The 11,189-nt window shown below is 38.3% G+C and overlaps 1 protein-coding gene across 1 annotated transcript in view; it reads left to right on the forward strand.

The window, feature by feature from the left end:
• Positions 1-11,189, forward strand: part of LOC119839022 (serine/arginine repetitive matrix protein 1) — an 18,551-nt gene that overhangs the window by 1,927 nt on the left and 5,435 nt on the right. Inside the window, exons 2-9 of the mRNA XM_038365191.1 lie at positions 2,932-3,052; positions 5,212-5,298; positions 5,935-6,093; positions 7,123-7,231; positions 8,343-8,443; positions 8,822-8,939; positions 9,401-9,654; positions 11,127-11,187. Coding sequence (XP_038221119.1) covers positions 2,932-3,052; positions 5,212-5,298; positions 5,935-6,093; positions 7,123-7,231; positions 8,343-8,443; positions 8,822-8,939; positions 9,401-9,654; positions 11,127-11,187 — 1,010 coding nt within the window. The remainder of the gene's footprint in view (positions 1-2,931; positions 3,053-5,211; positions 5,299-5,934; positions 6,094-7,122; positions 7,232-8,342; positions 8,444-8,821; positions 8,940-9,400; positions 9,655-11,126; positions 11,188-11,189) is intronic.

Consider the following 11,189-nt stretch of genomic DNA (forward strand, 5'->3'; position numbering starts at 1 on the left):
TCGAAATTCAAATGTAATATTTTTTTATAATTAAGTGTAACAGTATTTATGGCCAGACTAAGTATATAGCCTTCCTCAATAAATGGGCTATCTAACACTGAAAGAATTTTTCAAATCAGACCAGTAGTTCCTGAGATTTGTGTGTTCAAACAAACAAACTCTTCAGCTTTATAATATTAAGTGTAGATAACATTACTTTTCACATCAAAATAAAGTCTGCTTTTTCTCCTTTTCCACCTTTCTCCAACAAATCATGTGACAACTATATATTAGAATTTTTGATGTTAATTTTTTATGTAACCAAGTTGATCTGGAATGAAAATAAAAATAAAAACGTGTAACACTCTGACAAGCTGACTATTGATAAAATAATTTTTCAATCAGTTCATTAGATCCAAAGATAAAACCCTGCAGGGTCACTAACTAACAAACTTCACCTCTCTATAAGCATAGATATGCCGTGCCAACTGACAGAGGTACACAGAATCTATCCACTTTCAAAGAGGGCAACTGCATTCTGACGGAAAACAAAATATGTTCTTGTCGTATTGGTTAGGTGTGGCTCAGATTAGAACCTCGTACTTCAGTCGAAAAGTACGTGTTCGAGACACGACAAACGTGCAAATATCTTATATCTTTAAACGAGCAATTCTTATATATATATACTAGCTGCACCCGGCAAACGCTGTTCTGCCTTACTCTTATCGTTTAGTGGTATGAAAAATAGATGTTAGCCGATTCTCAGACCTACCCAATATGCTTACCAAATTTCAGAGAAATCGGTCAAGCCGTTTCGGAGGAGTATAGAGTCTAACATTGTGACACGAGAATTTTATATATAAGAAGATAATCTTGGAATCGGCTCCAACGATTTTCATGAAATTTAGTATATAAGGGATTTCGGGGGCGATAAATCGATCTAGCTAAGAATCTTTTTAGAAAATGTCATATTCGTGTTTTATCGATTTTAAACTTAGCGACTCATCCTTCCTGACATCTATTGGCGAATAATAATACTAATACTACTAATACTACTTTGGCGAATAATTAAAGTTCCAGCAGATGGCGTTGTTAAGTAACGAAGTCAATGAGTGTTTGCTTTGAGGGTAGACTAATTGTTTATATTGTTTTGTGTCTTCTTAAAGCACGTGTTCTCTTAAAAATGCCTAAACTTGGAAAAAACGCTTATAAACAATCTAACTTCACGAAGTTAAACCGAGCAAAGCTCTGTCATCCAGGTGTTGTAAAAATTGACACGTTATGTCGTGGGGTATTCAAAGTCGTTTGATTACGCTTATTAAAAAAGTATGTAGATAGATAGTTACATGTGCAGAGTTTTGATTCAGACATGGTGTTGATGTAAGTGCATCACCTAACCGTGCTGCGTTTGGGGCAACCCCTACCTCTGCGAGAGGCCAGTTATTCTACAATAACTGTTCGCCCTCCACTTCGCACGTGGTACATATATGTATTATAGACAATGAAGTTGCAGCCTCCTAATGTTGAAATTGTTTTTGAAAGTGGTCCAGTAGTTAAAACATTACAAACTTAGTCAATGGAAATAATACAAGTATACTTACACAATTTTTTTTTCTGTTTTTAATGTTATATAAATTACATGTCACGTGTTTATCCGCGATGGATTCCTAAACTACTCAACTGATTTTAATCAAATTTGATCACCATGTGCAATGACTACCTGGGCGGAGTCGGGGCGTGCAGCTAGTATTAATATATATATATTTTATGTGCTTTTACTATAGAATTCCTCAACATATGTACTAACTAGCTGCGCCCCGAGGTTTCACCCGCGTAAGCCCGTAGGAATATCGGGATAAAAAGTTGCCTATATGTTATTCCAGTTGTCCAGCTCTCTACGTACCAAATTTCATTGCAATTGGTTCAGTAGTTTTTGCGTGTAAGGGCAACACGCACACACACATCCTTACAAACTTTCGCATTTATAATATTAGTAGGATATTATAAAGCTGAAGAGTTTGCTTGTTTGTTTGTTTGATTGTTTGATTGTTTGGACGCGCTAATCTCAGGAACTACCAGTCCGTTTTGAAAAATTCTTTTAGTGTTGGATAGCCCATTTATTGAGGAAGGCTTTAGGCTATATATGTGCCACGGGCGAAGCCGGGGCGGACCGCTAGTATTAAAGAATTTGGTAGTATTTAAATTCTATACATATTAATTCTGAAAGCCTATTTACTATAGCATGATATAGATTTTCATCATCCATATGTTCATTACATATGGATGATGAAAATCCATGGAATGCTGTCGTTTAAGAATCATGGGACAGTTCTTTGGCACGAAAAGAAAAAAAAATAAGTGGAGTTTCATTACAAACGCAAAATTTTATACATACATATACATTAACAAATTAAAAGTTATTGCATTATGAATAGAAAACATCGACCATTGGCCTCGGTTCTCTTCCACATCTTTCTGACTTTCGTTTGCTCCCTTTTTTGCATATCGTGGGCAGATCTTTTTTGCATATTATATTGGTAGCTGTTCCTCCACAATGTAGTTGTCCTAAGGCGCCTAGGTGGTAAATGTCGCGGAAACGACACGGTTTTTGAAGACCACACCATTTCCAGGTGTAGCGGATGGTATTTCAGTATAAGCCAAAGACTGGAATAGTGGAATTTACCAGCTGGTATAATAATTTATGACCGCCTCCTTGGTACAGTGGTTAATGCGTGAGCGTTGAACCGAGGGGTCCTGGGTTCAATTCCCGGTGGGGACGCACAAAAAATAAAATGTCTCGGTCTGGCAGGACACAGAAGGCTGATCACCTACTTGTCCCTAAAGAAAATCGATCAGTGACACGGATGTACATCATCTGCCCCATAACCCACTAGGGGACACGGGACTTACTTACACTTATTTATAATAATTTATCGTGATTTCCTTTTCTAGACCCATCGAATCCGGCCGGTCGCCGGAAAGAAATCGATAATGTGATGAAGAGAGCGCGACAGGCGTCGCCCGGCAGCTGGGATCGGAAGCTGCTGCAGGTGGAGGAGAAGGATCCGAATAGGTGATGTGCCATTAAAATAAGCTATATTTTCAATGGTCGAGGTCGAGGGTCCTTACTTATATTAAACTAGACGCTCGTCCCGGCTCCGCCCGGATATCAAGATTCCTGTTTCATCCCAAGGGAGCATTTAATGGGGATTAAAAATTATCCCATCACCCAAGTCAGTTTATAGCCTGTCTGTGTACCAAATTTCATCAAAATCCGTTCAGTACTTTCAGTGTGATTGATGGACAAACATCCAAAACAAACAAACTTTCCCATTTATAATAATTAGTGTGATACGAAAGTGTGTGTTTGTTTGTATGTATGTCTATCCATCGATTTAACGCCTCTCTGTTTGTCTGCTGTGTGTCCGTTCATCTGAGAGATGATCTAGTTCTGTTACCGCTCAATAAGTAATAAAATAATTGAGGATAAGCAAAGGTTGGCATGGTCATGAATTGTATAGGCGGCCGTTTATTTCTTTTTCCGTTGCCCTTTATCTTATTTGTACAGAACTTCATGGTATTATCGTATTATGCTGATTAGGATTTACTTGTAGGTATTTATTTATTCACTTGTTTATTCTTTATAGCTTCAAACAAAAAAAAAAAAAAATCAATAAAAACTTCATAAAATTACAATTTAAACAACTGGCGGTCTTATCTAATATATAAAATTCTCGTGTCACAGTTTTCGTTGCCATACTCCTGCGAAACAGCTTGACCGATTTTGACGAAATTTTTTGTGCTTATCCGGTATGTATGAGAATCGGCCAACATCTATTTTTCATACCCCTTAATGACTAGCTGTGACCCGCGGTTGAAACCGCGTAAGTCCGTATCCCGTAGGAATATCGGTATAAAAAGTGCCTGTGTTATTTCAGTTGTCCAGCTATCTACGAAGCGAATAGTATTATTATTCACCAATAGATGTCAGGAAAAAAAACACGAATAAAACACGAATATGACATTATTTCAGTTGTCCAGCTGTCTACGAAGCAAAATAGTATTACTATTCACCAATAGATGTCAGGGAAAAAAAAACACGAATAAAACACGAATATGACATTTTCTAAAAAAAATTCCTAGCTAGATCGATTTATCGCCCTCGAAAACCCCTATATACTAAATTTCATGAAAATCGTTGGAGCCGATTCCGAGATCCCAATTATATATATATATATATATATATATATATATATACAAGAATTGCTCGTTTAAAGGTATAAGATAAGAGTAAGGCAGAACAGCGTTTGTCGGGTGCAGCTAGTAGGTGCATAGCGATTCCTTCCAAACGTTTTAAGTAGTATATAATAATTAGTGTAGTATTTATTTGTTGAATAACTTAGTAAAAATATAAATATTTGATTTGATTGGAAACTTTAATTCATCTCGCTACAAAATCCCTATGTGCCTTTTGCTGTAAAATATTTTGCCCTTTACTCAACGGTTGCCTGGTAGAGATAGATGGCTTTTAGCCATAAGGCCGCCATTTGTTTACTAGTTTTAAGTTGCCTTTGTTAAGTTTATTTTTGTTTTATATTTTGTAAGTGTACAATAGTGTGAAGGCCCGTGTCCCCTAGTGGGGTATGGGGCAGATGATGTACATCTGTTTCACTGATCGATTTTCTTTACGGACAAGTAGGCGATCAACCTTCTGTGTCCTGCCAGACCGAGACATTTTTTTTTTGTTTGTCCCCACCGGGAATTGAACCCAGGGCCCCTCGGTTCTGCGCTCACGCGTTAACCACTGTACCAAGGAGGCGGTCAGTACGTAGATAGATGGACAAAGTGTGCAATAAACAATAAATAAATACACATCTTACACTAAACCCCTACTGATCCCTGATCCTTTACACAAACTCTGTATAAGATCAATTGAGACTATTTCGATTCTATTATTTTATTACTAGCTGCGCCCCGCGGTTTCACCCGCGTAAGTCCGTATCCCGTAGGAATATCGGGATAAAAAGTTGCCTATAATATGTTATTCCAGTTGTCCAGCTGTCTACGTACCATATTTCTTTGCAATCGTTTCAGTAGTTTTTGCGTGAAAGAGCAACAAACGCACACACAACCTTACAAACTTTCGCATTTATAATATTAGTAGGATAGTCGATTCTATGTCATTTACCTATTAATTTCTTAGTATTTACTCTTGTTTATTTTTTCATACAGATGGCGTCACACAGGTTACAAGCAATTGTATTTGGACGGCGCCGGCTCTGTGTCGCCGAGGCGGTCGCGTTCACCGCGCCGTTCGCGGTGAGTTCAAGGAAATATGTGTGTGAAATTTTTGGGTATTTTTTTTGGTTATTGTAAACATTAAACGGATTTAGGACACATTTTTTAATATCTCGGATTATGACGTAATTTTTTGGGCATTTTTTTTTTTGGTTATTGAATACATATGAAACGGATTTAAAACGCGATTTTATATTGATGTGTGTTTGCGCCTGGGCTTGAGGCGGAGTGTTAAAGTGAAAATATATCTTTTTAAGCATTTATGTATGTTACAAATATTAAATTTAGAACTTTTAACAGGGTCTATCACTACATAGCATAAAACAAAATCGCTTTCTCTGGTCCCTATGTCCCTATGTATACTTAAATCTTTAAAATTGTGCAACGGATTTTGATGAGGTTTCTTTAATAGACAGAGTGATTCAAGAGAAAGGTTTATATGCATAATAACATCTATTAAACTAAGGGCGGGCAAAAGGTCGTTAATTATAAATTATTGTACGTCTTGTATATAATGCCCAACCGGGAAAAGAAACAGAATGAGACTCTTTTAATACAACTGTTTTGTGTGTCTCTGGTCTGGTCCCATTGAAATGTGTAGTATATACATTTTGAAGGGTTTTAACACCTGTATAATAACACTCTCTTTTATCCTAGTTCGCCACTAGCGCGACGCTCACGGTCGCCGGTCAGACGGTCACGGTCGCCGGTAGTGAGACGGTCAAGGTCGCCCGTGGTCCGACGGTCGCCGCGGAAGTCCCGGTCGCGGTCGATACGGAGAAGCCCCAGGCGTAGCCCCAGACGGAGCCCCGTTCGGTGAGAAACTGCTTATGTTATGTACTAGCTATGTCGTCTGTAGAAAAAACGTGGCATAAATATTATACTACTAATGTTATAAACGCGAAAGGTTGTAAGTATGAATGAATGTATGTATTTATGGATGTTTGTTTTGTCTTTCACGAAAACTAAAGAACCAATTGCAATGAAATTTGATACGTAGATAGCTGGACAACTGGAATAATACATGGGCAACTTTTTATCACGATATTCTAATGGGATACGGACTTACGGGTGTGAAACCTTTTGGAAGTTGATTTTTGAATAATAAAAAGCCTTATTTGACCCGACTCTTCAATCTTCATTTCATATTGGTGCTCTGGAGTAGCTGTATAATAAGTAGCTTCATAATATTAGTATAGACTGTCTTATTTATGCAACACTAGCTGCGCCCCGCGGTTTCACCCGCGGAAGTCCGTATCCCGTAGGAATATCGAGATAAAAAGTTGTCTATACGTTATTCCAGTTGTCCAGCTATCTATGTACCAAATTTCATTGCAAATGGTTCAGTAGTTTTTGTGTGAAAGAGCAACACAACTAACATACACACATCCTTACAAACTTTCATTTATAATATTAGTAGGATAGTATTAGTAGGACTAGTAGGATTGTCACAAAAGGAATATAGGAATATATAATAAAGTTTAAATTATCTGTTTAAAAAAACGGAGGAGGTCCTTAGTTCGACTGTATTATGTTTGTTATTTTATAGCTTTTTTAAATTATAATAATAATATAATGATAAATTTATTTCTTATAAAATTACAAGATTTGCTTTATTATAGACAATTACAGAAATTTTGATAAGTGGCATACGTTCTAGTCCCGAGTCCAAAGGACTTGCCTGTGAGGATGGGCGCAAAAAAAAAAAAATCTGTTAACGCATCCTCAATATACTATATTGACCACAATCCACGCCCACCACCCTCGTTTCGCTCTGTAAATGTGTGAAAAATCTTAAAACTTAAATATAAAAAATACATAATTAATTCAAAATACATATTTCAGGCGCAGTCCGAACCGCAGTCCGCGCCGCAGAAGCCCCGTCGTGAGAAAGCGGGTCAGGCCTCCGCCCCCGCCGAGGAATCGACCCCCGAGCCCGCCGGACCCTAGAAAGGTAAAAAAAATTCCACTTCTGTCCTGTCTCCGTCTTGAGTGACGATCTAATTCAGCCACTTAATTAATAGCCTAGCCCTAGCCTTTGTTAAAGGCAGCCGAAGTAGGATAGGAGGGGTCAGTCTTTATGTGGGAAAAAAAATTTAAAACAATGAATCTTTACTACTATTATAAAGCTCAAGAGTTTGTTTGTTTGAACGCACTAATCTCAGGAACTGCTGGTCCGATTTGAAAAATTCTTTCAGTGTTAGATAGCCCATTTATTGAAAAAGGCTATAGGCTATGTATGTACCACGGGCGAAGCCGGGGCGGACCGCTAGTGCCAGATAAAGCATTAAATAAACATTCTGCAAAAGAAATGTATTGTCAACAATACTTGACAATTTTTTATTATACTTAAGATAATTACTATTAATTTTTACTCATTAAAGTATCGATAAATATGGAACCCCATTCTCGAGTTCAATATTTCCAAAGATTGAACGCGTCCAAAAATTGTCTACAGCAAAACTCTGCCTACGGACCTCTTAGGCAGAGTTTTCTTATGAACCCATACAATGGATTTTAACCTTACTGCCATGGAATAAGGATTACATTTCAATGCATGTTTTATACAACGCCACTCGGACAATTTTTGGCGATCTTTAAATTTCAGGTGACTTGAGTCTTGTCTAGTTCTTAACAGCACGTCCATGCCTTAGGATTGTAATATAGCTTATATTCATCAGCCGACTTCAAAAAAGAAGTAGGTTCTCAATTGGACTGCTTTTTGGGCTTGTTTACTCAAAACTTTCGACTGGATGAACCGATTTTTATGATTCTTATTTATGTTATTTATTCTTTCTTTATTGCTCCAAAACAAAACTACAATAGAAACCTGAAAAAATTACTATCTAAACAAATGGCGGTCTTATCGCTATTTAGCGATTTCTTCCAGACAATCTGACGTACAGAGAGAAATTAGATAGAGGAGAGGAGTAGGGTAGTGTTCTTTTTTTTTATTTCGAAGCTGTTAGAATGTAGGTACCCACTCATGGTTAGGATCCCACTTAAATTTTGGTCGAGTTTTTGGCGTTGTGAGTTTTTTTTTTAAACATTTTATATAATTTCAGTCATCCTCGGGCTCATCGGCCAGCAGCTGTTCGGACGAATCCTGTTCGGTTTGTTCCGCAAAGAACAAGAAGGTGCCACCGCCCGTCAAGGGTAAGCCCGTGTGAGTATGCATTGATCTACCAGGTTTTCATGAAAATAAAAAAGTTAAGCAAACAAAATACATAATTAACTGAAGTTTCATGCTTCATTAAAATTATTTAATCTTGGTAAACATGGAATAAATGTTGATCTTCTGTATACCAAATTTTGTTCAAAGCCGTTCAGTAGTTTCAGCGCGATTGACGGACAAACATCCAAACAAACAGTCTTTCATATCTATACTAATATTATAAAGCTGAAGAGTTTGTTTGTTTGAACGCACTAATCTCAGGAACTACTTGTCCGATTTGAAAAAAATTTTTTTTGAATTCTATATATGTAGCACGGGCGAAACCGGGACGGACCGCTAGTTTATAATATAAATCTGATTATTTTTTAGTGTACGCGGCTCGCCGCCGCCGAAGCGGCCTCTGCCACCGAGCGGTGGGCCGGTCGTGTTGCCCACACGGGAGCTGCTGAAGGCCAGGGAAGCCAGCAAGAGGACACGGGAGGAGAAGGTCAGTTATTGTAAGGTTGAGATCAGACAGAATCTGTTGTCTATTTCTATCTCATGAATTGTGATGGTTGGACGGTTGTAACATTCAAATTTTAAGTATGAAGGTCAGTTATTATACAGTTCAGTATACCTAAAACCTATTACTAAGAATTCATTGTCCGTCTATTTGTTTGGTCTGTTTGTTTGTCTCATGACTTGTGATACAATTGAAATTTTTAAAATATGATGGTTAATATCATTCTTTTTTGTTACCTATGATACTATTGCCATACAATAGCTAAATAGAAGCCGGATTATAGTTTAGGGTAAGTATATAGTTTAGGGCTGTATAATTAGGGTAAATTCAGTTCGTTGGTTCACCGTTGTTCCTTAGCATTATTGTACACTCTGCGCCGACTCGCGCTATCGTATCGTTGTTTGTTTTTTTTTTTAACTCTTATAACATATGCATTGTGATTGTAGGTGCTCGAGTGGCAGCGCTCGCAGCTGGCGGTGCGGCCGGCGGCGCCGATCCCGCCGGCGCAGATCAAGCGCGAGGGCGAGCGGCGGCGCGGCGGCGCGGCGCGCGCGGAGCGAGCGGAGCGGGCGGACCGCGAGCGGGCGGAGCGGGCGGAGCGGGCGGGCCGCGGCGTGTCGCCCGCCGCCATCGCCGCCGCGCTCGCCGACAGCGACAGCGACTCGGAGACGGACGCGAGCGCCTCGCCGCCGCCACAGCGGTACTGTAATCATATACACATATATAAATTATGATGAAGTCCAGTTAAATTATACAAAAAAAAAAATGTGAGAGAAGTTACATAGATTCACAACAAGCTGAGATTGGTGAGATCGTTTGAATAATTATTATAAATAAAATTTTGAAGTTCCCCATCTTTCCCCTGTATGGAAAAAAATCTGTTCAAGGTCAAAGCCATAGTCTTTGCCAATTTGCCAATATTCAATATTTTGCAATAGTTTCAAATTAAACAAGATCATAACGGACAGGTGAAATAGTCCTATTGGAGAAATCACGTAAAAAAAACGCGCTAAGTAAACTAAATCATAGTTAGCGTGGAAACGTGTGTATATTATAGCAATTACAATTTTTCCAAATTTTTTAATCGTTATATCTCCGCAAATGTCAGTGGCTCGTGGTAGTAAAAAAGTATTGAAACATTTTTTATAAATAATTGAATTATTTTCAATTTTGGTCTCAGATAATTTAATAGTAAAACTTTTTATAATAAAATTATATTTTAAACAAATCACCAATTTTCAGCTTGTTGTGAATGTATGTAACTTCAAATGTCTAAATTTTGCCAGCTGATGGTTATTTTGTTTAATTGAAAGTTAATGCTTACATTGTGGTCACATTTAATTGGTCTAGTTCTGACGAATTGAAGGTGGTTAAATTGTTTGATAAAAGTACTATAGTTATTGTACGCGCGGTTTGCATCGCGGTCGAACCAGCGGGCGAAAGCAAGTATTTCTATAGCATATGTGTCAATCTTTTTTTTTACACGCTTTTTATTAGCTTCACCTGTATGTTTGTTTGTATGTTTGTTTGTAACCGACTTCTTTGGGCGCGATTTTGCCCCACTTTAAACGGCCAGATTTCGTTCAAACTTTGTAGATTTATTGAGGACCGATGACAATACACTAATTTGATAAAATTTTTCCATTTTTCAATTTGCAAAATATGATTTTTGTTAAAGCGTGTTTTTTAGTTTTTTTAAACTATTATTTATTAATGTTACAATCGGCAATGGAGCTGATAGAACGCCTGATGGTAAGCGCTACCACCGCCCATGAACATTTGGTGAGGCATAAGATCCATTGCAGACCTTACGCCTCTACAAATGGATTACCGACTTTTTGGGAAGGGATTAAGAAAGGATTGGCGATAGGAATAAAGGAAAGGACTGGGAAGGTTAAGGAAAAGGATATGGGCCTCCGGCTCCCCCACTCACCGAACGGAACACAGCAGAATGCTATTTCACGCCGGTCTTCTGTGGGTGTGTGGTACTTTCCCGGTGCGAGCTGGCCCAATTCATGCCGAAGCGTGCTCGACTACCACATACTAAATCTGATGTATTGAAACCCGTTGAGTGGTTTTCTCGTAAATGTAAACGTAAATTTTTCAATTATTAACAAAATATTGTATCCTACGATTAGAAATACAATATTGATGTCATATTCTCACCGGCAGGCTGACGCTGTCGGAGCGGTTCGGCAAGATGGCGCAGTGGTCGGCGGCGCGCACCGCCCGCGT

This window comes from Zerene cesonia, unplaced genomic scaffold (assembly GCF_012273895.1).
Source record: "Zerene cesonia ecotype Mississippi unplaced genomic scaffold, Zerene_cesonia_1.1 Zces_u007, whole genome shotgun sequence".
Classification (NCBI taxonomy): Eukaryota; Metazoa; Arthropoda; class Insecta; order Lepidoptera; family Pieridae; genus Zerene; species Zerene cesonia.